Source organism: Macaca thibetana, chromosome 16 (assembly GCF_024542745.1).
Source record: "Macaca thibetana thibetana isolate TM-01 chromosome 16, ASM2454274v1, whole genome shotgun sequence".
Classification (NCBI taxonomy): Eukaryota; Metazoa; Chordata; class Mammalia; order Primates; family Cercopithecidae; genus Macaca; species Macaca thibetana.
This window is the reverse complement of record NC_065593.1, coordinates 37,419,591-37,447,468: the sequence shown is the minus strand read 5'-3', so window position 1 is coordinate 37,447,468 and position 27,878 is coordinate 37,419,591. Positions and strand designations below refer to the sequence as shown.

The following is a 27,878-nucleotide window of genomic DNA, read 5'->3' as shown; positions in this document are numbered from 1 at the left end:
ATTCTCTTAGCTCTGTCCTCCTTCTCATTTCAATACTGTCTTTATATTGGTTTTCCTCATGGTGGCAAAATGATTGCAACAGTTTCTGGCATCATACCATCCTGTCCAGAAGAGGGGAGTCAGATGGTCCAGAATTCTAGGAAAGTCCAGAGCTTTGTGCTGCTTGGCTAAGGCTTGGGTTACAAAACCAGTCACTGAGGGTGGGATCCATCACCCTCTAAGTGGAATGGCTCTTTACACAGTGCGGTAAGGATGGATTCCAAAGGAAAACCTGCGTGCTGATAAGAGGGGAAATGGAAGAATGATGCTGGAGAGACAACCAGTGGATGCCCACTACAGCCCTGGAAGTTCCTGGATAAATACTAAGAGTCTCTATGCCCTTGAAGATCTCCCAACCTAGTGTGGAAACTAATGGGTAATTACAATAGGACGCTGTAAGCCGGGTAACAGAAGCCTATCCAACATACAGAAGTAGCACAGAGGAGGAAGTGGTTAGCTTTGCCTGGGAAGTCAGGGAACGTTTCACAAGGGAGTGAATGTTTCCACTTTCAAAGGACAAATAGGAGCTCCCCAGGGGGCCAGGGAACATCATGGGCAAAGCCACCAGACCCCAGGACAGTGGAGTGAGGTGGAGGCCCTGCAGATGCTTTATTCCGGCTGGAGAATAAAATGCAACAGGGGAGTAACTGTAGGTAAAGCCAGAGAGCTCGGCAGAATCAGAGCAGGGAACCCTTGGTACTAAGCTAAGAAGACTGGATTTACATGGGCAGGGCCCATGAGACCATGGGAGGCCTGAAACTAGGAACTGACATCAGATTTGTAGGTTTGACAAGCTTTGCAAACATTGTCCAGGATGGATTCAAGACGCAGGACTGAGGTGGGAGGACGAGTTACAGATAATTCATGTGCATTCTAAACACTCCATAGATGTTAATATATAGCTGCTCAAGAAGCAGTAGGCCTTTTGCTCTTATCCATAAGATGATTAACTCTGGATCACGCTAGGGGCTGGGGTGGGATGCAGAATAATTCCATGGCATGGTCCTTGCCTTCAGCCAACTTTCAGGCTTCTGGGGAAGACAAAAGTATACAACCAATGTGAGAGCTAGCCTTTAATAAGGATAGATTCCTACATGGTCAGAGAGTACCAAGCAGGCAGGAAGCTTGGTGGAGGAGGCAAGACATGACACAGGCCTTGGAGAATTTGGAGTGGGAGCTGTCTGCTAGGCAGGAATATGGGCTTGAAGAGATAGAGACAGTCAAGGTTCTGAGAGATCTTGAAAGCCATGTTGATATAGTCACAGGAGAGAGAGGTTCGTATTCTTCGTGGAAGTGAAGCTCAGCAAGGACAGAGCCATCTAAAGAAGATAAGCCTGGCTGTAGCTCCACAAAGAACAGTCTGACCCCTAATCCTGGGGTCTGGGGCTGGGCTTGTGACCTGGAGCAAGGGGTGTGGAATGAGAAGCATTGAGAAAGCAGACACAGGAGGGCATTCCATGGCAAATCTCTGCCTTAGTTCCCCTATTTTCCTTTGCTTCTGCCAACAAGTTGTTATTTATTCCCTGCTTGGGGCTATTGCTTCCCATTCCTTTGCCCTTGAGGTGGCCACTGTCCCCTTTCTTTCTGCCACTCCACTTCCCTCTGTCCTTGTCTTTGCCCTCTCTGTCAAAATTCGGCTCCAAGTGCCAGGAAGCCATACCTGATTCACCCTACCTGGGGCACCTCGTCCTCTGCTCCATGCCCTCAGTCCTCTTCCTCATCGGTGAGCTCTACTGAATGAAAGGTGGGATTATGGGCCCTTGGAAGATATTTTGCATATATCCGTGGGTGGCACCTGCTTTCCCCAACAATGCAAACCATCAGGCCTCCCAGAGGCAAAGTCAACCTAGTCCTCATTCTTCATATGGATGAGTAATTACTATGCAATTAGAAAATACAGAAAATAAAGGGGCCCTTTGTTCCTGATTGCTTATTAATATTAATTTTTTAAAAAAGGTCTCCCTTCCCAGCTTGGGATCCTACAGAACAGGAAGCAGACGAATAATGCTTTTGAACAGCTGTGATGGGCTGTTGAAATTAGATCTGTCAGGGGATGAGAACACCACGATGGCAGCCACTCCATGGTGTAGGCTAAAAGGGTTCCAGGGAAAGGTATCTTGTAAGTGGTCAATAGAATGCTAGAGACACATCCTAGCCAATTTTAATACAATAATGATAATAGATGTTAATAATGCTAGCTCACATGTATTATGAGTGAGCCAAGTATCGTGTCAAGCCCACCAGCCTTACCCTATTTAATTCTCATAACCCTATGAAGTGAGCACTAATCATTCTCATTCCCATTTTAAAGATTTAAACACTGTAGTTTGGAAAGGATAGTAGCTTATCTGAAGTGGCAGAGACAGGATTTGAGCCTAAGCCTGTCGTCATTCTGTGCTCGGATAAGCCACTATCAGCGGACGCTCCATCGCACCAGCCCTGCGATGGCTGAGCCAGGCTCTACAACCTTAAAACAGACACTCAAGAAAAAACCACAGCTGCTCTTAACTCAATTCTCCATTATCCTTGGGGGAGGAGATAACCCCAAATCATTTACAAGTGGCCTCAGGAGGCAGTATAAGTATTTTTTGCACCTGCTCCTGCTGTTGCAGACACTGCCTGGCTTTGGCTGAGATTTCTGATCAGGTTTCTGGTCCCTGAATGCACTCAGACCAATGTCAGACAAAGGAGGCCGCGAGGAGGCGTGGTCGGGTAAGAGGAAGCCAGCCTGAAGAGAATTATTGGAAGGAAACCTTTAGCTGAAACAAGGCTGAGGGAAGTTAGCCAATGCCCAGAAGAAACTAGGCGATGGAGCACGGGCGGGCTTCTCTGGGAAGACAGACGTCCTCTGTAGGGATGAGTCAACATTCTTTCCTGTGGGCTGCGAGGACCGCATCTGGAAGGTCGCTGGGAAGCCCCGCCCGGCCTTACGACTGGGAGGTGATTGGCTGCCCAGTTGCTGGGGCTTTGCTCTGAGCCAGTGGCGGGGGGAGGGGCGGGGCCAAGGCGGGAGCCGCGGGCTTCTTGGCCAACCATCCTGCAGAGAGGCTGGGCACCCGGTACCATGGCAACCGCGAGCAGGGCCTCATTTGTTTTGTAGATGAGTAATTACTACACAATTAGAGAAAGCTAAAAATAAAGGGGCCCTTTGTTCCTGGTTACTTATTAATATTAATAAAATGGTCTGCCCAGGTCTGTGGTAAACATTTGATGCCTGGGTGCCTGTGGCAGAGGCTATATAGCCGGGAAAGGCAGCCCAGCCCCTCTTGCCTCTCTTTCGGAAAGTTATTTCTGACTGTATCCTGGAGAGGGTGGGCTTCTGACCTTGGAGAGAAGAGGAGGGGCTCAGCATGACAGACATGGGATCCAGGATGCCCTGGAGTCGGGGTCAGTCCCTGACTCGGGTGGAAAGGTGGCGGCAGCGTCACCATCCTTCAGAGGAAAGACAGACGCACAGCAGCAAAGCAGACACCATGGACCAGTGTCAGAGAAGACCCCTAGTCCAGTTTTGCTGTGTCCTTCTGTGTTTTCTGGCTTTGATTGATCAGCTCCAGGTGTGTAAAATAGTCTTTAAGTCTTCAATGGAGGTAGCCCCCAAGACTCCAGTGACTCCCCTCCCGTCTGGCTTAAAGGACACATTTGGTTCAGGCTTGGAAATGATCTGCTGGAGGTTTACACTGTTCAGGGTTGTCCCCGTGGCTCCGCATGCCCTGGCCTTCGAAGTTAAAGCAACTGAGAGGCTTGCTTTCTATCCCTTCTGCCTGCTAGGGGGAGAGGTTGCCTTGTTGATTACTCCAGTGAGGATGATTAACAGCTTAAAAAAAAAATAGAGGCAGCATAACAGCATAGAAGGCAGAGTAGGGAATCAGAAGACTTGGTTCCAGGCCTGCTTCCACCTCTACTAAATGAGGATTTCAGATAAAGGGTCCTTGGGGGCCATTTCAGTTCTACAGCTCTGTTTTGCTGCTGTTTCCAAAGCTCGAAATCCCTTTTCCTTGGAGATAGGAACAGTGACAGTGACAGTGCCTTAAGATCTGAGAAAACAGACCAGGCACAGTGACTCACACCTGTAATCCCAGCACTTTGGGAGGCCCAGGCGGCCGATCACTTGAGGTCAGCAGTTTGAGACCAGCCTGGGCAACATGGTGAAACCCCATCTCTCCTAAAAATACAAAAATCAGCCAGGTGTGGTGGTGTGTGCCTGTAGTCTCAGCTACTTGGGAGACAGGCAGGAGAATTACATGAACCCGGGAGGCCTAGGTTGCAGTGAGCCAAGATTGTGCCACTGTACTCCAGCCTGGGTGACATAGCAAGACTCCCTCTCAAAAAGGGGGGGGAAAAAAAAGAAAAAAGATCTGAGAGAAGTGAGTGGAGAGAAAGCCAAGAGGTTCCAGGTGATAGAAAACTTGGTGGGAATTTGAAAACAGTCAGCCATGAATTGTTTAATGTATGAAGGCAATGGGAGGGACAGAAGCGGTTCCAGAACTGTGTATCATTTTACACATCTGTCCTCAGACTTCCATCCTTGGGTGTGGTTGATTAAATCTTAGGGTTTGATTCTGTGTGGATGGTATTCATGAATAATAGTGGACCTGTAAATAGCTGCTGTCAATGAGCAAATCAACCCAGAGACTGAGGCCAATGCTGTGGCTCTTGAACGTTACTCTCTGTTAGGATCACCCAGGGAGTTTTTAAACTGGCAAGGTTTCCTCTGGAAACCTGGCAGTGGCCAGGCTGCATCACAGACCCATCAAACCAGAATCTAGCAGGCTGAGCCTCAGGCAGGTGCAGTGTGTAACACTGGGCCCAAGTATCTCATGTTCTTGCTGGATGTAAAGCTCCATAACATCTCTGTGGCTGTCACTGGTACCCCAGCCTCCTCTAACTGGGAGGTGGGGAGGTGGGGAGGTGGGGCTGGGATCTCTAGCCTGCTGCTGTGGAGCCCATGGCTCTCCTGCCTCCATTGGTCTTCCCAGCAGGGTCAGGAAGGCCACCCTCCAGGGTGGACCAAGGGGTTTTTGTCCTCATAGAGGGACCCTCCTGTCTCTCTCGAGGACAGGCCAGTCCTGGCTGAGATTAAGTACATGTACAAATAAAACTAGCAGCCTGCAGCAACCGTAAACAGAGAAGCAGCCACCCTCCTTGACTGACCAATGGGGGCCTTTTGGTAAGGTCGGAGTTTGTTTGTTATTAAAGACCTAATTAGAAACATGAGAGGGAGCTGAATGGCTCTGTGCTTGGCTAATTAGTGACATGTATGCGCTTGCTTTGAACTTCAAGGACACCGAACTATTAGTGCTTACATCAAAAATGGATTAGACTCCTGTGCCTTTATAATCATTAAAGAGGAGCTACTCAAGTGGAAAGTCTTTTGTGTGGGTCCTCAAGGGGCTGCCCCTGGGATACCTTCCCCACCCCACCCTGCCCCCTGCCTGCTAGAGCCCCAGCAGTGAGTTTTCTATTAGATATGATTGGGCAATAAATACCGTTCAGCCCTAGGGCATGCGAGCTCCCCAAAGGCCTTGGCTCTCAGCAGAATGGAGTGGTCTTTTAGGATTGAGATCAGCTCTCTGGGTGGCCCCCTGGGTCCAGGCACCTTCCTGGGGTTGGGGAGGGGAGTTCTAGCGAGGGCCCAGGGTTGACCAGGGCTTACTTTCGCTCTGGCAGTGCCCTCTCTGCTTCCAGCCTGACCCCACCAGTACTGCAAGTCTGCTTGTTCTTTGGTCTGTGGCATAGGGGAGAGTGACCTAGTCATCAGGAGAGAGGCAGTCCTGTATCTCTTGGGGCAGTCAGATCCTGACCTCAGGGAACCCCCACCCTGATGGAAGAGATGTTTCCACTGCCAGGGAGCTCCCAATTTGGAAAGGGCAACAGGGTCCATCCCTCAGGAGCTTCTACTCCAAGGTTGGAGAATCTGTTCTGTGTCCTTGAATTTGCAATTTCTCTGGGGCAAAGAAAGATCCAAGTAAACAGAGGAAACCTTGTCAAAGTATAATTCCAGAAGGGACACCTGAGCAGCATAATTCAAAAAGCATGTGCCTTCAAGTTAGAGCCAGATTTGGTCCTTTCTGAGACACTGTGTGGCATTGGACACATTTCCTAGCTGCTCAGACCCTTGGTCTCCTTATCTGTAATGGGGGTTACAAAGCTGCTCTTGCAAGATGTTCGGAGCATGAAAAAAGATGGTGTGAAGCACCTACCAACATGCCTAGCAACACGGTAGGGGCTCATAAGTATGGGTTCCCTTTCCAGCCTCACACCTGCAGAAGCCGCAGCTTCTAGAACTTTGTGCTTCTTGCCTCATTGGTTTTCACCTCCAGGCCCTGTTTTGTCCCTGCTAGTATCAGGCCTAACGGGGCAGAGTGACATCTAATTCTTACACAGCTTCTCATCATGATTGAGAGGACCACGTTAGGCTGCCTCATAAGTCTGTGGTCCTAGCCTTGGATTTCATAGTGTTTTCTGTTAGCAGTAGTCTGTCGTGCAGAAACTGGGCCTGCAGTGAGTGGAATCACTTGTAAGACACAAGGAAGGATCTGAGCCTCCTGGCCAGAGGCAGGCAGGAAGGTGGTTTTCAGGTTGGAAATTGGTGCCCGAGCACACCACAGAGCAGCAACATGAGAGGGTGGCTGGAGATGTGGGGAAAAGCCAAACTGGCTTCTTTTTTGAAAAAAGAGATGAATGTGCTTCAAGGACAGAGGCAGTCACTGGATCAAAGCAAAGCAATGCAAGGCACATTTTCAGGACTGAACTAGTAGAAACTTGGAGCCACCAAACTGTAAGAGAGAATAGGGAGTTGTCTCCGGGCAGCAAACTCCCTGTCTATTTCCTTTGGAGTCTCAGACCTGGGAGGGCTGGATGAGGAAGCAAGGGCTCTGGTATCACCCAACAGGGGCCACCTCTCTGCCTTTTCTCTGCTGAGTGGTGATGGTGGCATCTCGCCTCCCCACAGCTACGTGCCCAGCTGCTGGGTGGCTCAGTGCAGCATGGCATGGGTGCTGCAGGTTCCGAGGAGCCTCCTTGTCTGTTAATCCTTGCAAATTCTAACCTGTGTGGGCCTGGAGTCTGAAGCCAATTAATTTAAGGCAGAGGCAGCAGGATGTTAGTGTTAAGACACCGCCTGCTTCAGCCAAACCATAACATGTGTCTCCCGGGTTGGTTTTCCCTCCTCTTCTGAAGCGCTTTAGAGGTTCAGGGTGAGGTGTTGTTGAAGCATCCGTTCACGGTGGAGAGGGATCAGGAACACCATCCTGCATTTGAGACTTGAAGCCTGGTCTGGTGAAGCCTGGCAGATAGTTCACACAAGCAGGACAAGCCCTGTGCCAATGCCAGGCAGGAGTGACATCTGGTCACTGCACAGGGCCCCAGTGACTGCCTCATGGCCTTTCCCTTCCCGGGGCCCTCTGTGCTTGCCTCCTGGAAACCTGCAAACAAACTCAGTCCCTCAGGGCCCTTAGGGGTTGAGAGAAATGGGAACTGACCTCAACTCCAGAAAGTTCTTTCCTTGGCCTCATGACAAAAGCCTAGTTTCTCTGGCCACAAGGCCACAGGCCATTCAAGGCTGCTCCATCCCCAGAATTTGCACCATGAGCAGACAGCAGTCAACCACTAACAACCATCCTCCCTCACCCACCTTCCCAACCCACCAGCCTAGAACCCGCCCGGCCTGGCCCTTTTGGAGCTTGAGATACACTTACAGAATCAAATCAGGGCTGATAATAAAAACGTATCAGGAGGGCCGGGCATGGTGGCTCACGCCTGTAATCCCAGCACTTTGGGAGGCTGAGGCAGGTGGATCACCTGAGGTCAGGAGTTCGAGACCAGCCTGGCCAACATGGTGAAACGCTGTCTCTACAAAAAATACAAAAATTAGCCAGGTTTGGTGGCATACACCTGTAATCCCAGTTACTCAGAAGGCTGAGGCAGGAAAACCACTTGAACCCAGGAGGCAGAGGTTGCAGTGCGTCAAGAGTGCACCACTGCACTGTTGAGATTATATCTCAACAGAAAATGCATGGTCCTAGCCAGAAAGCCTTTCTCAGATGGGTTGGTTCTGGGTGTTTGGAACTTTCTCCCTACACTGATCTGAATGGTAGTGTGCTTCCCCAGCTTTACCACTCACATGTTATAGGAGAGTTTTAGAACTGGCTAATAATGATACTATCTCCTGAGGGTTTTAGGGGAGTGTGACTTGACCAGAAGCCAAGATCTTTCAACAAAATAATTCACAAGTGTTAAGTGCTCATGTCCATCAGTTCGCTACTTGAGACAGGCCAACATTAACCAGTAGACATTATCAGCACCAACCTCAGTGGTCTGAATCAGGTTAAGTTTTGAGAACAAGCAGAAACTACAACTTATCATAAGACTGGCGCCATTGTCACTGACATTTGGAATGTCTGTGTGATGCTGGCTGTCCTATCAGCCCAGTGCGTGCCCAGGCACTCACCATGTGTTCCGTGCAGCATGTAAGAGGAGCCAGGCGACTCCAGATACATCAAGACTAGCATGATGTTGACACCAGGCTGAGTGTGTACCTCTCAGTCATGTATCTGTTTGTATATGCAGACAGTGAAAAAGAAATCCCATCACATCGCTCTGTTAATCCTCCCCCAGTTTTAAAGTGTCTTCCCCCTTCCCTTCTAAAATAGCCTGAATTTCAGCAGAGCTTTTAAAACTATATTGTGTATAAAATTGACTGTCCCTGCATCTGGGTGCCTGAACTGATTTGATTTTAATTTAGCATGTCATACAATTTTCCCAGGTTGGACATCGTTGCTGATCTTCTCTACCAGTCTCTCCTACCTTCAGGCTAAGCTCTAGAAGGAAAGCTTGAGCCAAGGATTGCTGGGACATAGCTGGCCGGGCAGACTCCTGGAGTGTAATCCTACCTTGCTCTGCTCGAGACATGCCAATTCATAACCGAGTATTCTCCTTCCATTATCAGAAATAGATTTTGTCTTTTCATGCTTACCTTTCGCATTTGACCATCTGCAATTATTTACAGTGGGCACTGTTTTCAGAGGACACAGGAAGGAAACTGCAGAATGGGATCCCCAATTCTGTTCCCCAGGAAGGCCTCTGGCTGCCCAGTTGCTGAAATTCAGAGCCCTCCAATAAAGAGTAGCTGGCTGTTCAGAGAGACTCATGCAGGCCCTCACTGTTGACAGCCAACTGGCATTGTGGAGCCAGTGTCCACTAAGGAATGGCAGAAGGTTGCTATTGCTCTTTGGAGAGTATGCTTTCTGATCGGGAACATAGGGCTCCCTGAGAATCCCGAGAGTTCCCCACCTGCCTGGAGGAATTTCTTGCTAATAAGGGAGATAGAGTCCTATGACTGTGGAGTTTTAAATCAAGGCAGATACAAGCATGATATAGACAAGATGAAGGCAGAAGTGAATGTTGGAGGGTGTGATAACTTTATTTAGTTTCTTTAAATTTCTCTAAAACAAAAACTCCTAAAAATTCAGCATGATGAATTAACACAGCCTCTGCCCTCACAGACTATTACACAGGCTTATGACCGCTCCTGTTCTCAGTCCTCCATCCTGTCAGGACTGGGGGTTGGGAATGGAGGCCGTGACACCAGTCAGCCCAAATCCCTTCTGAACTGGCCTTGGCAAGGGTGGGCCCTCCATTGCATTTGCCTTACCCGGGCCACATGCACGAGCTGGGCAGGGGAGGGTCTTTCTCCCGGAAATGTGCCGGGGCCACTGTGGTCTTCGGCCTGAAATGAAACCTGGCAGCAGCAGATAATTCACAAAGCAGATGACCGAAATTGTCTTGAGGGCTGACCCTGGCTTTTGCGGAAACGTGAGACCCACCGAACTAGGAGCTGGGTCTAGGGCTGGAACTTGGTGGGCCCCTGGCTTGTCCCAAATATGTGAACTGAGCTCATCTGGAAAATATTGTAAACAGTTCCTTTCTCTGGATCAGTAATAATCCAATTTTCAGGCCTTAGAGCCAGAGGTGCCCTCTGAGAGGTGCCCCCCTCATTGTCCTGGCTCTAGCTTTTTGCCTCAGGTCCAGTGGCATCACTTAGGGACAACACAAAAATTATTGGACTAGACTTCCATACCTTTTCTAGACCTACAGTGAGGCTGTTCTGACTCCTACCACTTCCCTACCCTCCGTGCCTAATTCCACTCTCAGCCCAGTCCCTTCTCACCACAGTTGGGCAGAGTCACATGCTGGCCAGACAGCAGGCATCTCTCGCATCTCGTTTTAGAACCCTAAGGGAAAGATGCACAGTAGCTTTGGGTCCAACCCTTGCAGGTGAGAGTCTTAAGCCTGCAGCATCCGTCTCTGTTAAGATCTACAGGATAAGATTCTCGGACTTTCCCAGGTCAGCCATCAGAGTATTTTATTGATGGGCAGGAAGTTTCTCCTTTTATCCCATGTGAAATGCCACCAACTTTCATTCAAATGCATCTCCTCTTGCCATCCTCGGTGAGATTCGGTGTTCTCACTTTCTGACCCCCATTCCCAGGAGTTCTTTCTTCAGGCCCAAGATGATTAAATGCACCAAATGGATAAATTGGGATTTTTGTAAGTCACCTCCTGATTCATATGGATAGTGAATTGCATTTTCCTATATCAGATTTTCCTAAATCACAGGTGGTACCTGCCTTATTGGGCTCTGCATACATAACTATTTCAGAAATAGGGTGTATTTGTTTTAAACTTGACAAGTTACAGAACACTTTCTCTTTTTCATTCCTGAAGCAGCCCCGTGAGTCAGATTGAATAAGGAAAGCATCACTCACTTGCTACAGATGAGGACTTGGGCTTGTGAGTGGCTTCTTAGCCCAAGGCACCTGACTATAAGAACACAGCTGGGGTCACAGTCAGGTCTTCTGCCTCCGAGTCCAGTGCTCCCTTTCTCTACGTCATTGCTGCCTCTCTGTGGGTGCCACCTTGACTGGGAAAGCCCAGAGGATATTGGGGAGTGAGGATGAAGGGCAAAGAGAAACCTGCCTGGGATTAAAATGCTGCCATGGATGCTGCTAATGAAATGAACCTGATCACCACAATGAGCCCCCAAACTGCCATCCTAGAGCAGGGCTTATCCCAAGCCACTTAACGCTCAAAGCTGCTGCTGCAAAAATGCCAAGACGTTTGCAAGACATTGTCCTCTTCTGGGACAGGAGTCATAATATCCAATTTATAAATCTCAGCACTGTTTATTTATTCAACAAAGTGTACTCCCTGCCCCTCCCCCCCGACACACACGCACACCCTAGCTGAGCAGTAGACAAGGTGCCCTTGTCCACTAAGAGCCACGTCCCATCTTCTCTTCCCGAGCTGATCCTGGTATATGGGACCGATTCTGGCCCCCCAAAATAAGTCTCCGTGCCTGGGGAAAAGGCACCCTTCACTTAGAAAGATCACTGAGAATCGACTGGAGAATGACTTCCACAGAAAGCACCCTCAGGTCAGAGATTTGGCTTCATGCCTTCCCCCCCACCCCCTGCAACCCCACTCTCTACGTCTCCTCTTAGAGGGAGACAGCGTTCTCAGATGAGCCCCTTTCCTGTGTAGCCAGCCAGTGTTCAGTGTGTGGAGTTACGCTGACTTCGCGAAAGAAGAAAATTGCTTTGTCCCTAATGTCTTCCCACTGTCAGATAGCAGGAACAGCTACTGACACGTTTATGTGCCAAGTGGCAGTCCCCATTCTCTCCTAAGCAGCCAGAGCCGTTGCTTTTTATGAGTCTTCTCAAAGATGCATGAGTTTCCAGATGGCTTGTTGGGGGACTTTAACATGCTTTCTGGAGCCTGGGTCTTCTGCTCGCAGAGACACACACACACAAGTGTTGACTGTGGAAAATAGAGGCTCCTCTCTTCCGTGCGCCCGGCCCTCAAGGGTGCGAGTTCCACTGCCCAGAAGCCTAGCTGGAGACGGGGGACCAGCCCAGAACTGGGCGCTTATTGCCTGCCGGCTGCGCCCTCTAGTGGGGACCCAGCAGCCCTGTCTTTCACCCCTGGCTGGGGGACATCTGCAAGGTGACTTTGAGCTGAGGCTCCGGCATTGTGATGAGCAAGTGCATAATAAAACAGGACTTGGGATTTGAAAGCTGCATTCTAATACAGTGTCTTCTCCACGGTGATTTTTGTGTCATTTGATGGAGGATGACTGAGCAAGGAGGGGTGATATAGACCTAACATGAGCTGCTTATTGTGAAATTCCCTTCAGGCCAACTCAGAAGCCACAGGCCTCCCCGCACACAGGAATGGGAGAGGTTGCCAGGGATGGGCATAACACCAACAGCCCTTCTGTCTTCTAAGCCTGCAGAAGGGGGCATTTCTGGACATCACCCTTCTGTGGGCATGCTACATCCTGTCTCCGAGACTGCTTCTGCTGGCTAGGTTAGTCTCTAGGTGGCTCTTCTGTTGGAAGAAACGGAAATCTAAACCTGCTTCTCCCCACCCACTAGTTAGGTGAGCCTGCCCAACACCTTCCTGGGTTCACATCCGGCCAGACAAGAAAGAAGCCAAAAAAACTTTCTTTCCATCAACCACTGCGCCTCCTCATGCCCACCCCATCCTATTAGCCTAAAATGGAACAGGCTAATTAATTCATTTGTATAGGGAGGGATTTCAGCTGCCTGGACAAAACCAGGAGTCCACTGTCCAAGCTTCTTCTGTTTTCCTGAGCTCAGAAGAAAAAAATGTGTTAGACTAAGATAATACCGCCTTTTGAATATCTCGGCTTGATATTTGCCTCCATGAGTGAGAGGGCCAAGTGTTATCTGCAAGTTGAATCTTCTGTATTCAAAAATCTCTGATCCTTTTGTCTGCCAGCGCATTCCCAGATCAGCCGTTCACTTGCTCTCAGCCTCTGTAATTTATTTTTTTTCTTTTTCTCTTTAACCTGCTCTTTCCATTGGCCAGTTTATTCATTTCTCAGCTACAGCTTCAAAGGGGCTCACCTTCGGGCTTCCCACCCCAAGGGCATCCGGACGCTACAGTTCTGTTTTCTCTGCTGAGTCAGGAGCCAGGCCCAGCTTGATTTGGTCTCTCGTGTATCTTTGTGTCTCTGTCTCAGTCTCCTGCCAGTGTGCCTTGGGTGCCTCATCAATCTCTTCCCATCCCTGTGACAAGTGGGTGAAAATCAATCCACTTCTGGCTCTTCCAGGCCCACCAGAACTGAGGGCCTCAAACCACAGGTCCCTGGGCAAGGGAGGGGCCAAAGCCAGGAGTGACCCCACCTGCATGGATGTTCTTTGCCTCTGCCATTGAAGGCAACTGGTCACAGGGAAGAGGGGGAGAGGCCAAGGGAGGCAGAAGGGAGAAGTGATTGTTGCCAGGAGCAGCCCTTTGGAGCCGAAGATCTGAAAGTGTGACTCTCAGAATGTCTGGTTCTTTAATACAGGTTAGCCGTAGACCAAAGTTGGCCAGCCCAGACTCACCTTGAGGCTTAAAAATCAATAAGAACTTCCTTTTACAATTAAAAAAAATATTGTTTTCCATTTTGGAAAAGAAAATAAAGTTTAAACTACTAAGGGGAAATAAAGGTGAACAAAATTAACCTAGTTAACTGGTTGACAGGCTGCGACCCTCATTAGGGTCAGAATGATGAGGTTGGTGGGGGGCCGAGGCAGTGTCACCTTCCGCTGCCCCCCGATCTGCAACCCCACCACTCTCTGGATTTGTGCGTGTCAAGTCCCCTCTCTGTATACATCCTGAGCTTGCTGTTCTCAGTCTGGAGTTGACATTGCAGGATAACCAAGAGAAAGCAGGCATTTTGATCAGCTATGGTTTAGCTATGAATTGGTTCAGTCGGTATGTTCTGCATTCATACTTCTTTGTCTTTTTTTTTTAAACAAAAGGAAAAAAAAAGTTTAAATCCCCCCTTTCCTTCTCCTGCAGGAGGTGAGTGTGTGGGTGTCCTGTAGAACCATTGGCTTCCACCCCAGCTCTGGCCCCAGCCTCCAGGTTTACCATTCCCCCCCATCCCTCCCTCCATCCCCTTCTCTCCACCCCAAAAGGAAACTCTCTGCCGCCATCATTACTGTTATGTCAAGATGCCCAAACTCTCCATGACATATCCCATCCTCCGACCACGTTCAGTATTGATGACTTTCATTCAGGGTTATGAGTGGGAAGGGTGGGAAGGGAGGGAGTAGCCAGTGGGGAGGGGGGAGTGGTGAGGGTGGGATGGAGAATGGGAATCTTTTTTGTCTTTTTTTAAAAAAACAAAACAAAACCAATTTGTCATTTAATGGATCCAAAAAGAAAAAGTGAAACACACATACAAGAAAAGATCAAAAATCCCCTCCGCAAAGATTTTTTTTTTTCCTGGACACAAATTGCTTTGTTTCCTGTCATGTTTTAATATCAATATTAACACAATGTGTAGTCTAAAACTAGTTCCTTTGTAGTTTGCATGGGATGTGAATGCTGTCTCAACGTGCCCAGATCTAGAAGACTGCATGAGCATCAATTCAGATGTGAAAAAAAAAAAAAACTCTTTCTCTCTCTCTCTCTTTCTTCCATATATATCTCTATTTCTATTGTGATAATTTGGTGGGCAGTGAAGCACCTCCGGTTGGTTGCCGTAGTGTGTTGAATGATTGTTTTTTTATTCTCTATATTTTTGGAGCTCCAAGCTTCTTAGTAGTAGCCTGGGCTGAGTATTCTTGAGTCCCTGCTGATGTTTTCGCATGGCCTTGGTTGAGTGTTAGAAGTTGGGCCTCAGCTGTTTTTCTCAAGTGTTTGGCTTGTAATGACCGGTGCATGCCTGGCTTCTGGCCTCATACCCAGCTCTATTCTCTGCACACCAGTCCTGAATAGCTACAGTGCTCAACCGAATTTTGGCGCGCCCGCTTCCCCGGCAGGCTCCAACCCGGCGCGGCCCGGAGGCTTCCCGGGGGCCAACAGCCCAGGACCTGTCGCCGATCTCTACGGCCCTGCCAGCCAGGACTCCGGAGTGGGGAATTACATAAGTGCAGCCAGCCCACAGCCGGGCTCGGGCTTCGGCCACGGCATAGCTGTAAGTACCTGCCTTCCCTTGCCCTCCTGCCTCCTCCTTCCTGACCAGCTCCTTGTGGCCTGTGGGTGTGCCAGGAAAGCCCAAAATCGGGGGCAGAGGAGAGGACAGAGGGTCCCCATCAACATCACACCAGCTCCTGAGGGCTGAAGCCTCCGTCGCCTTAGACATGTCCTGAGTGCCTCTCGTGTGGCTGTGTGATGGAGCGGAAGGAGCGTGGGCAGGTCCGGTTCAGATCTCACCACTCCATCACCTTCACACAGTGCATCCTTGAGCCACTTTGATGACCCGCCTGAACCTCATTTCCCCGACTGCAAAACCAGCATCTCTGTACTTTACTCAAAGAGTGTGGGAGGATTATTCGAAATAATGTCACACACTGGCACGTAATAGGGCCTCAGTAGTGGCCATCTTCCTTGATCCCCGCTTTCTGGACACTGTCATGTGGGCTGGGACCTGAAAGCCGGGAAATGTCCCAGCTCCCCACCAGAGTAGGAGCCTTAGTCACCAGAGCCCCTGATCTAAGGTCCAGTGGCAGTGCTGGAGCCTGGGAGGTGGTGTGGGGGTCCAAGCCCTCTCCCAGGCAGTTTCCTTTGCTAATGTTTCTTACAGTTTCCAGGTTCCAAGTAAGTTCCCATTTGCGTTCTTTAGCTGCAGCCCCCACCCCTTGAAGGCCAGATGCATTTGATATTTGTAATGCTCTGTGGTTCTATAATCTGACTAATCCAGGCAATGGAGATTTGCTTAACAGATTTGCATGCTGTTTTCAGATTGTATTGTTCTTCTCCCTCCCGGTGTGTGTGAGCATGAATGTGCCTGAGCCCACTTGCTCGCTGTCCCTTCCATTTTGGAAACAGAAAATTGGCCAACCTTTGCCCTAGCCAGCCTCACTATTTTGGAGGCAGCTTGGTTTTGAGCTAAGATGGGTGCGTCTGCAGTCCCAGGCCACGTTCCTGTCAGACTCTGCTTCTGAGCAACAGCTGGCAAGCCCTGCCTTGGGGGCCACGCTGCGGAGAACAAAACACGTGCAGACAGTCTAGGGCACCAAGGTGGCCTCATTCATGCCCCCTGGCATTGGGAGCTCCTCCCTCATACACACACGCGCATGCGCACACATCCATGCACACACACACATGCATGCACGCACACACGGACGCACACACGCACACGCACACATGCACACACACCTGCCAGCCCTATTTGTGCAGGGTGGGTCCTTGTTCAGTTCTGCTCCCAAGCCAGTATCACTTAAGTCAGTAGTTTAATGAATCTAATCCCCTCGGATCAACTGTGGTACCAAATCCAGAATATTATTATTCACCTGAGAGCTGCTCAATTTAGGGGACCATCTATCACTACTTAGAACACAACTCATTTCCATATTCAGCATCCAGAAACACAGGCCCAATTTGTTCTTGAAAACCGGGGTCTTTTGACCTGTGGGCTGTGATGTTTTTCTGAAATAACCAGAAAGCATCCCAGTCTGTCTGCACCGGGATTTCTTCTCCCCAGCTAGAGCCGCTGGGACTGTGGACAGAGACTTATCTTTGCACTCTGGGGTTCAGGGCAGCCGTGCCCATCACTGGGGGCACAAACCCCCGTTTCCCACCACCCACCCACGCCTCTGAATCTGGCTTTTGGTTTTTCCCTGGGTAAGCAGATAGGCTTGGTAGGGGCGGAGGGAGTGGGGACTAGGGGTCTGGAGCTAAGGAGGATGTCATCCTGGCCCCTCATGGCACGGTGTCTCAGAATTACATATTCATGCTGGCAACCACAGAACTAGTCCTAGAGATAATTTCCTTTCCCAGAATGTGACAATCTGTTCCCATGTATAGCACACTGATGACCTTAACAATTGTGCAATTTTAGGGACCTTTGATTGCAACGGCCTTTACAAATGGATACCATTGAGCAGGTGCTTTCGTTGCCATCTCACTCTGAGGTATTACCGTCTCTGCCATGTGTCTCCGCCCTGCTGGTGTGTCCGTACATGTATGTCCACGGGTCATACATATACGTGCGTGCCCTGTCTCATCACATCCACATCTCTCTCTCCTCTTTCTGGACCCCTTTTCAGGAGGGTGGGGGCAAAAACAAATCCAGTCTTTTAATCTGTCATCCCTTCCTCCAGCTTTTAATCATGACCCCCACCTTTTTGACTCTCTCTCTTTTTTTCTTAATTTGGTTCTTTGGATTCTTTTTCTGTATCTTCCCCACCCTTCATCTTTCTCTGTCTTGAAATACAATCAAGAGTGTGGGAAACTGGAAGGAGATCTCGTGCTGCACCCATCCCAGGGGGATAGAGGCAGGGAAGCATTGGGCTTCTGCTAGGCCTGGAAGCAGGGATGGGGGCCAGGGCCACCACTCCTGGAGGTCCTTTGAGCTGGCCCTGTGAGTTGCTGGGCCCCTTTAGCTCCCCAGGCCTTGCTGGGGCTCAGCCAATGGGGTTCATGCAGTCAAACAGTCAGACTCCATCTTTTAGTGAAAAGAAAACATTTTTGCCAGTAACTACTGAGTAATTATCCAGATTACTGCACGAAAAGCAAATTAAATTAACGACATCACCTGTGTAACGTGGATTTGGATCCCTGCCAGTTTCCTAACCTTTTAAACTGAGCTCAAGTTAATTAAACATTTTTTCAATCACTTTGATGGGGATGTGGAGGGGATGGAAGAGAGGAGAGGGAGGTTGGGGCAGTGAGGGAGCCCCTTGCCACACACTCCTGTGGAAGTGAGTATCTGTCCTTCTTGGGAAGAACACCAGCAAGGGAGGGGGTTGTCCTTGTGAAAGCACTAGATGTGTACTGTGTTAGCACATTAAGTGTGTGAGGTTGCAACATGGATCTGTCTCTGGAAAAGAGAGGGTGACAGCTGAGGCCAGGCAATGTATTCCACTAGGAAAATCCCACAGGGGCACCAGAGCCTTTCACTCTTGGAATTGGGAGGTAGGAGAAACAAGGCTGGAGATGAACTGGCCACTTCGGGCTTGCACTTCGTTGGATGCCTCTCTCCTAGTGAGGGATTGCTCCTGGCTCCTGAGTCGGACCAGGTGGAGAACTGGGTTGAGTTGAGCTCCATAAATCTCTTGGATTTCTCTAATGTTGCTGCTAAGGGATCACCTCAACTAACGCAACTGCCTCTGTTAACCAAATAAACCATGTGTGTGAATTCCCCCACCCCTCGCCTCCACTTCCCCTTGACCACTGACCCAGCCATTGCTGGCCAGAGCCAGAGGCCACTAACAGTTTGAAGGAAAGCTACTCGCTACTAATTAAGCTGGGTTTGGGGGCCCAGAGGAAGTAAGGTTTCTCTGGGAGCAGGGACAACTGATATCACCAAGAACTCCGGAGACTGAAGATGGCTCCAGCCCTTTGTGAAGTCACATGAAGAGGGGGTTAAACAACTACGAGGCACAGCAGACCCTTGAAAGGCCAGGCACTGGGGCTGCCTGTGCTCCCTCCTTACCTCCCTTGGAAGAGAAGGAGTGGTGTAGGGCTTCCTGCCCACAGCTCCATGTACCCCCAAGGCCACTAAAGCCTTTCCATAGGGGTGGGGCAGGATAGAATGGGATGGGGGAGGCTGCTACCAGCCCATCCTCCCTCATCTAAGTCTAGGACTCAATTTCCAGAGAAGGACGAAGTAGCCAAGAGTGTGATAGCAACTCACCCCCTTCCAAAATGGATTAGGTGAACTCATAGAGCCACGTGGCTGCACCACAGCAGTTAGGAAGGACTGGTCAGACACACACATTGTCCCCAACAGAGGTGACCCTCTGACATTTAGCGCCATCCACAAAAGAGGAGCCCAGGCCCCGCTCCCCGCCCCCCGCCCCCCACCCCCCACCCGCAGTCAATTCAGGGAGACTCAATTAACACATCTGTGAATCCTGGGCCTGTTTTTGTTTCCTGTAACCAAAGCTGGTTATTTGTTGTATATTTTTAGTGTCATGACCTTTAGTTTTTGGTATGTGGTATGATCTTTTAGCGTAAGTTTGCATTTAAAAGTTATTGATGGGTATCTAATAAAGGCAAAAGTTTGCGGGGTTTTTTTTGTTTGTTTGTTTGTTTTTAACATTTAGCTTTGGAAACAGAAGTTTAAACAGAAAAAAGGTATCTCTGGTCAATGGGCAGTTGGCCCATCTGGTTGCAACCCCTGTGACCACATTTCCCACCATTACCTCAAGTACCCTATGGTACGGTATCAAATCAGCAAGAAGAGTTGTAACCTTGTCCTCTCCCCAGTATCAGGCATGGTTTAGGTGTCAGATTTCCAAAGCTGTGATCTCAGTAGGCTTCTAGCCAGGTGATTTTCATACATATTCAGTAGTGCAATGAAGTCCATCTTTGAAACTCTAGTTAAAACAGTGGAGGAAATCTCATACTTGTCTGACACTTCTTTCTCCTCCCCTCTCCCCTCCATTTTATGTTTTCTTCTGGACATCCTGGCCTTCCCCACCCTGCAGAGCATACCTGGATGTCCAGGCAAGACTGGGCGAAGTTTCTGAGTGGCCCTTTGTTTAGGTGATGTCCTCAGACCTGGACCCCCACCAGCCTCACTCCCCATCCCAACCAGAGATGGCTCACTTCGGATCGAGGGTTGACTACATCTCATCATCTCACGAATCTGCTGTAATATAAGACAACAGCTTTTAAATGTGTATATAACCCATGATTTCAGTTTGTTTTGTTTTGTTTTTCTTGATGGTTTCCCTCTCCCTTCCTCTCTTCCCATTCTCCTTTTAAATCTCCTTGAATCACATTTGGTAGTGATTTTGACTTAGTCCGGTAGTCACGTAGCTTTAATATCTAGTTCAAAGCTAACCATAGTATAATTGTTATATTAAGGAGTTATTTTTTCTTAAAAAATTTTTTTTTGCTTGTTTTGGTTCTGTTCTCACTTTTAAAGGATGCTGAGATGGTAATATTACTCTCCCTATTTTGGTACCAATTCTGAGACTGTATGAATTTTCAGGTGGAACTTGAGCACACACTGAAGCAAAGTTGTGAAGTGCGGGGCGGGAGGTGGGCATGAGCTTTCTATTTTGCGTTGTAGAAGAAGTGAGATGTAGTAAGCTAATTAACAGACTCTCTAGCAGTTCTTTTTGTGATGTCTCTATGTTAATCTGAGTCTATCTATTTTCGGCAATAAGGTAAGGACGACAGTGTTTTGGGTGTCCTCCTTTTCTATAAGTGCTTTTTTTCTGTTGAAAGAGGTGATATTATAAGGTTTTTTGAAATTGTGAATTCTAAAAAAGAAATGTTGTAAATACAATTCCATTAACTACATAGAAACTATTAAGAAAGAGAGAATCAAAAATATTTTTGTGAGGGAGTCGGTCCCAGGCAGTTTGATGCTCTGTGGAAGGAGGCGGGAAGGGAACGTTGGCCAAGTCAGTTACTGAGATGAAGATCGCCCAGCTGCCAGGACCACCCCAGGACAAGTTAGAGCACTGTTTAGCTCCTTTGTCTGTGTGATAGACCTAAGAACTGTATTAGTGTTGTACCAGCCTATTAACCTCTTGTCTGTGCACAGCTTCAAATGTTACCGTCTAGTTAGATTTTTATTTAAAATATGAAAAACTGCTTTTCCCAAGACGTTTTTTAAAAACAAAGCTACAATTTTAATATTTAACATATTTAAAGTTTCAAAGCACACCTGTTTGGCTTGGGTGGGGGTGGGGTGGGGGGGATATTCTTTTTCAGTCTTAATTTTTAAATATTTGATCATTTTCTATTGTCCAATCATTTCAGCACCTCCAAAGGTTCCTAGGACACTTTGCCTCTCTTCTCCCCCTGCTCCCCACCCCGCTCCCAGATCTGGGGGCCCATGGGCCAGGAGTGGATAAGCCTGCATTAATACAACCTTTCTCCATTCACTTTCTATTTACAAATTAGGAAAGCAACCTTTTGGTTTATATATTTTTTTTAATACCTCAGTGCTGCAAGTATCACCAGAGAGGCTATGGAAGAATTTTTTTTTTAATTTATTGTAGATGTAAACAGAATTTTAAAAATAAAAAGTATAAACATCACTGCACTGTGACTGGTGGGAAAAACTGACAGTTTCCTCTTTGCACATGTTTAACATTTGGCTGTTATAATATATGGTCCTCGGTTGGGGAAAGATACTTATGATGAAGGATATTTTTTAATTTAACTTTTTTTTAAATATTGGTAATAGGTCGGCAACAGCAACTATAGAAGTACAACTCAATAGATGGCATTAAAACATATTGTAGTGTGGATATATATTTTTTCTTTTTTAAAATGTGATATTGACGTTTTATTAATATTTTTTAAATTGTTACGTTTATAAATTTGGTACTTAAGGCACAGCCAGTATGAGACACTGAATGCGACATTTATTATAAAGAGCTGCTGCACTCCTATTTTTATAAATTTTACTAACAAAGTAGACTAATGTAGACATTCACAGACATGGTAGGGCAAAAGCATCTTCAAACTAAAGACTCCAAAATGCTAACTCAGAAAGAAAGAAAAAAGCCTTTTTCAATTCTAATGAAACAGCAACAACATTTTTTTTTAATTAAAAAAAAAAATCATGTTCTTTGTTTTTCTAATAAAATGTTAGGTTGTTTGGTGAGGTTTTTTTATTGCTTTTTTCCTTTCTTTGTTTCTTTTCTTTTCCCCCAAACAACCAGATTAAATGCTGAGCGCTTTTAAAATATCAAAACTTGTTCAAGTCATAAAACAACAAAACAGAAGTTTTATTTAAAAAAAAAAAAAAAAGAAAGAAAGAAAAAATAGTAAATTCCCAGAAATTCAATGTTTAGACGAGGGAATTTAATTCCTATTTTGTCCATGTTGGTGATGTACTGTACTTCCCTTCCTTTTCTCTGCATCCCCCATCACCTCATAGAAGACTCTTTGTTGATCATTGTATGTTAATAATGTATAAAATGGCTATCTTGTAAGCGTGCTGTCCTGGTACTAGTGTAGCGACTTTTTTTCTCCTCTTTCTTCTAGTACATATTGATAGGTATAACATAATTAAGGTTTAAAAAAATTAGACATAGTTATTCAGATTTAGGACCAGTAAGGATAGAACTTTCTCTTATTTATGAAAAAAAAAAAAGCTAATAATTTTGGGGCAGTTTTTTCCTTTAATTATTTTTTTCAATTTCAAGTTTAATTTTATTTTAGCTGATCTGATGTGGTTTCAACTAACCCAAGGTCTCACCATGTTAAAATGCCGGCGGACTCTACGGCGTTTTGTAGATTTCCCCCCCCCCCCCCTGTGAAGGGGTGCCATACTACCTTAAATGCTAATGCTAGATATGCAAAACTGGATTTTTTTAATTTATTTTTTAAAAGAGGGAGGCATGGTATATTAAAATGATTTTACTAAGAGAAAAATATTTTTTTAAGAATGCTCAGAAGAAATTGATAATCTGTGTGAATATGTTTTAGATGTTTATATACCTTTTGAAGAGACCCAGTAGCCCATAGCACAAATCTTGTGGAAATCCGATATGTTTTAATGTGGCTACCTAGGTTTAAGGTTCACGTTAGTCCCCCCATCCATCTAGAAGTCCATTTTGAAAGATTTTTGTAAATTCTTTTAGCACTGATGTTCAGCCTTGTCTTTGTTTCAGTTAAGCTCAATGGCGAACATGGGAACCACCTTTCGCCTTCCCTGGGGGAGAAACCCTCTTGGCTGATGGCTTTTCCCCGGAATTATCAAACAGCCACCGGGTGACTTTCTGGCTTCCAGATCCATCTGCCTGAGACCCCCGAACTCCTCTCCTCCCAAGCAGAGGCGAGTGAGTGGCATTAGCTCCCGGACCCATTCCCGGTTCTATCTGGGCATGGGGCTGACGGATATGACCAAGCCTTGGTCTGCTCTCTAGCAGCTTCCACAGACTTGGCTCGTGGCCTTCCTCATATCCATTGGGAAAACCAAACAGCCTCGCGCTCTATCCCAGTCGCCCATTAGCTTGATTCAAACGAAGCCCCAACAGGTCTTTGCGTTTTTATCCTTCATAACCTTCATCTTAATTTGAACTTGTAGCTTGGACTTTAAGGTAGCATGGCTCTATTGCTGTCAATTTACTGTTTCACTGCACAGCAATCACAGCCAGTGAATGTTACACACATCTTGCTAGACTAGTATAAAAATCATTGGGTAATTGTTGGTTCTAATGACCTGAAAGGTGTTCAGTTTTTGTTCTTGGTTTTGTTTTGTTTTTGATTTCTTGGGGGTGGGTTTTGCTTGTTGTTCTTTTTCATTTGGGGATTTTGGGGGAAAAAATTTTATTTTTGGTTCCAAATAGAAAAACAAAACCTATTTTGATCTTTAGTGCAAACGAGGGCTAGGGACTTAGCCTCCTCCACCACCTCCACACTGCTTCATTCTGCCATTCACTCACTGCAGCATATTCAAGAATAAAGCAATATCGTTTACTACATTTTTTATTGAAGGTCAGCCATGCTTTCTGTATTATATTGCATATGAAATTGTTTACAAAAGAAACACTAACTCATACTTCTTTTTATCGGTTGCAAGTGGCACGCAGGGACAGAGGGAGAGTGGGGGGCTGGTGGGGGAAGGGAGATTTTTTTTTTTTTTCTTGAATGTGCTTCACAAGCCAGGCTATCTTCCAAGGGAGGCAGACAGTGGGTAGAGCAGAGGGACTGACTGCAGGCAAGCACATTGAAGAAAGACACTGGCGGGTTTCCCCACCCTCACCCCAAAGCAGACAACTAGCAGACGTCAGCTTAGCCCTGTCCTGGGCACAGACACTACACAAGGAGACGCTGGAAGTTAAGCAATACTTTAATACTGTAATATGTTTGTTTTCTTTTTCTTTTTTTTTTTTCCACCAAAAAAAAGTAAGTAAACTAAAACACAAAAACATATAAATAAAATCCACCCCTCTTGTCGGGGGCTGGGGGGGCAACCTTAATCCAAACACCTGGCTATCAAATAATCAGAATGTATTGTCTCAGACAGGATTTCAGTTCCGGGAGGCAGGGGCATGATGGGGGAGGGGGCTGGAGGCTGAGAGACAAAAGTTCCAGAGCCTCCCTCGAAGGTTCTCTACTACTGTATTCTGTACATAATGTACCATCGCGTGTGGAATCTGTGAGTGTCCTCTTAAGTAGCGTGGGCTAGCCAATCTGCCGTTCATGGTGTATTGTAAACTCCGAATTCCATATGTAATAGGATGCAAGTCTAAGCGTTTCATGTGGACATAAATGTATCTAAATAAAACTTTCCCTAGCACTGTGGCTGACCTCACCCTTACTTTTATACTTTAGTATGAAACTGATGAGAACTTTGGTAGTGAGTATTTTTTTTATATATATACATATATATGTATCTATCTATATATATATCTCAAGCATCTTTCAGGTCTTTGTGTGTGGCTTTCTTAAAGCCCTGTTGTAAAAAATTACTATGTGGATGGCAGTCTCTCACATCACAGATGTGGAAAGTATAATTTTATATTTGTATTTTCAAATAAATAAGTTTGTGAAAGGTTTCCATCCTCTACTGTGGTCCAGAAATCAATGTGTTTGTCTGACAAAAAAAAAATAAAATAAAATAAACTGTTTTGAACAGAGTTGTTTGGTATTCTTTTGCTTGCAGAGGAGGGCTGGGCTCCAGGAGACCTGTTGTTTTGCTTGAGCGGGAGAGGATCTCATCAAATAGCACCTGCCACCCTCACCCCTCAGCGTGAATGTTGGCCACGGGCCTCCAGCAGGGAAGAAGCCCCTGCCTTGTCCCCAGGGAGCTTGTGGCACCATTTTTATGAAGTGGCAAGAGAGCACTAAGATGGAAGGGCAGATGGGAGAGTGGCGTAGATTAACAGCAGAAGGCACACAGAACCCATGGGTGGACAGGGAATAAACCCCAAAGGTCCTGCAGATCAGAGGACCCAGATGGTGGAAGGAGCTAAGGGGCTTTCCCGGGTGCTGTCAGTTATCAACAGCACGTGGGAGAAGGCGCCAAACCACATTCCACAACCCTTGAGTAGGGATCTGAACAGGTACCAGACCTCTGCCCTCAAGGAGGTTAAAGTTTTGCCTACTGGAAATCAGCAGAATCACAAAACTAAAGATGTAGAGATAGATCATCTGCAATACTTTCCACCCCTCTCTCTACCAAACAAATGAGAGGATACAAAAGAATTGACACCCAGTACATTGAGGGCAAGTCCCAAGACCTGATGATGACAGCTACAGCATGCTCTGAATCAGTGGATTCCTCAGCTTCGAAGCCCTGGAGAGAAACACCAGGCAAAGAGGTGTGCAAGGGATGAAGCGTGGATGAAGGACAATGCCTGCCAGTGTCCCTTAGCTGCTTCCTCAAGGCCCCCAGGAAAGCTGTAGTCTCCAGGACATGGCCTTCTTGGGTCCCTCCTCCAACTTCCTGTCTCCTGCATATAACAAATTTATCTTTTTTGTAAAATGGGCTTTCCAGTGAAAACCAGAAAACCAGCTAGACAAGATTCTTTTAAAAAGCTGAAGCACTAACAATTTTAAGGTATTCCCGCTACACTGGGGTCCTAGAGGAGACAGTAGAAGATGCATTCCTTTATCTGGAGCTGGAGGCAGGAGCACTGGGTTCCAGGCCCACCTCCTGTGTGTCCACAGACAGCCCTCCACAGTGTCTCGTTACATTGTTTAAGGGCAGGAGAGAAGAGTATAATCCATGCTGCCCCACAGAAATGAAAGACCAATGGGAGCTGACGTGAGAAATCCCTTTTAGGAATTCTGAGAGAAGTGAGCCAGACACATGAGGCCGGCCATTGTGGCCATCTTCGTCATCCTGATTGCTCAGCTCAAAGAAGGGGGAGGCCCAAACCCAGCCCAGGAGCCTAAGGAGAGACAGAGCAGGGAACAGGAGCACCAACTGTATGCCAAGTGGATCATACATGTGCCCTGGTTAGTCCCACATGTGCCACATGACTATCTACATTGTAACGGTCAAATAAGGTGGATAATTTGCCCATGGTTGTACAACTGCAGAGTGGCAGAATGGAACCCTATCTCCAATACATCCTGCTGCCCCGGGTTCAAGCCTGGTGACAAATATCAGCATCAGTGTTGAGTGTGCCTGGGAGGGTGGGAGTGAGGCTTCTAACCTAAGTGCCTACCTGAGTCAATAAAATGCACCAAAAAAAGGCAGGACAATACCAAGCTAGAGAACAACAAACTTTCCTGTTTTAATGTTTCATGGAGAAAAAAAAAAAAAAAAATAGAAAACAAATCAGCAAAAACTAGAAGGAAAAAGAAGAAACAACAATGTAAAATAAATAATACACAAAGTAGGATAGAAGGAATGAGATCAATTGAATCTACCATTATCTAAATATGAATGGATTGAATTTTCTATCATTACAAAATAGATGTGTTTAGAAAAAACAAAACCCAGTTATGTGCTAGGTATAGAAACACACTTAAAGTAATGAAAATGGCTAACAATAAAGGGGTGACAAAGAGAAAATAGGCAAATACAAAAAACAAGGGCGAGAATTGAAATGTCAATATCAGAGTGGAATTTAAGGTTAAAAATACTCCACAGCATATTATGTAATGACAAAAGACACAATCTATTAAGAAGATATAGTGGCAGTAAACTCTATGTCCCAATTATCAGAGGAACTGAATACTTTAAATCAAAAGCCACTAGAAATGCAGGGAACTTCATAAAAAGTAAAAATACAATTAGAGAAATTAATATACCTCTCTTAGAACTAGATATAATCAATAGACAAAAAATAAAGACATAGAAGAATTGAATAATGCAACTAGCAAACCTGATGTGATGGCTCTATATAACCTGATCTGATGGCTCTTTGAATAGAGGTTGCACATTTTTTTTGGTTAATATTCATGGAACATAAAAATCAAATAAATTTTGGCCAGCAGCACCCCCACCCAAAAAAAATTTTAGAAACGAATAATTAACATGTGACTATAAATATTGTAACTGTGTAAAAATTAAGAAACATTCTGTTGGATCAGAGAGAAAAGTTAAAGAAGATTACAAACTGCCAAAAAGCAACAGAAAACACACATTATACCCAAACTTGATAGCGTATAGCCAAAGCTGTACTCAGAGGAAAAATGTAAACTTGAAATGCCTTCAGATGGAATTTTTTTTTGGGTGAAGGAATATATTACTTATTCTCCTTAATAAGGTAGCAAATAGCAACCAAAAAAAAATACTAGAAAAAGAAATTGATAAATAGAAGTTGAAAGCGATAGAATAGAAAACATAAGTCCAAAAGCTGTATGTTTATAAACAGTAATAAAATAGACAAACTCCTCTGAATAAAGGAGAAATGAGCAAAAATATACAATATGAAGAATATGAAAGGAGATAACAGAGAAAAGCATGAATAGTGGCAACAAACCAAAAAATTCAGGGGAATCAGAAAATTTCCTAGCAAATATAAATTACAAAAACTAGTAAGAAGTGGAAAACCAGGATAAACTTATTATCATAAAAGATACTGAAATGATAAATAAAGATATACTGAAAAATAGACTGGATCCAAATGAGTTTTATCTAACTAATAATTCCAGTACCATTTAAACTATTCCAGATGATAGAGAAGTATGGAAAGAAAGCTCTCCTGTTTTATAAAACACATGGCTTTGATGTCAAAACCCAATACAGTAATAAAACAAAAAATGTATCTACAGACTTAGGAGCTCAGATGTAAAATTTTGAAATACGATTTTAGCTAGTAGAATTCTACAGTATATCAAGAGTATAATTTAATATGGCCAAGCAGGACTTCTTTCAAGAATTCAAGGACACTTCAACATCAGGAAATCTGTCAACATCTGTTTTACTAGCAAACTAAAGGAGGAAA

At 46.1% G+C, this 27,878-nt stretch overlaps 1 protein-coding gene and 1 non-coding gene across 10 annotated transcripts in view; one reads left to right on the top strand and one right to left on the bottom strand.

The window, feature by feature from the left end:
* Positions 1-24,610, top strand: part of MSI2 (musashi RNA binding protein 2) — a 432,237-nt gene extending 407,627 nt beyond the window's left edge. For 3 of the 9 annotated variants that reach the window (XM_050764740.1, XM_050764742.1, XM_050764748.1), the window contains 3 exons: positions 14,823-15,031; positions 16,898-16,970; positions 19,491-24,610. In XM_050764740.1, the coding sequence (XP_050620697.1) occupies positions 14,823-15,031; positions 16,898-16,939 (251 nt within the window). In that variant the 3' untranslated portion in view covers positions 16,940-16,970; positions 19,491-24,610. Of the gene's footprint in view, positions 1-14,822; positions 15,032-16,897; positions 16,971-19,490 lie in introns of those variants that run through there. The other 6 variants (XM_050764744.1, XM_050764743.1, XM_050764746.1 and 3 more) reach the window with 4 other exon arrangements.
* An 851-nt stretch (positions 24,611-25,461) lies between these two features.
* LOC126940018 (U7 small nuclear RNA) lies at positions 25,462-25,526 on the bottom strand. Its single transcript, XR_007720545.1, has one exon. It is a non-coding gene; the product is annotated as a U7 small nuclear RNA (small nuclear RNA).
* Positions 25,527-27,878: the final 2,352 nt, after the last annotated feature.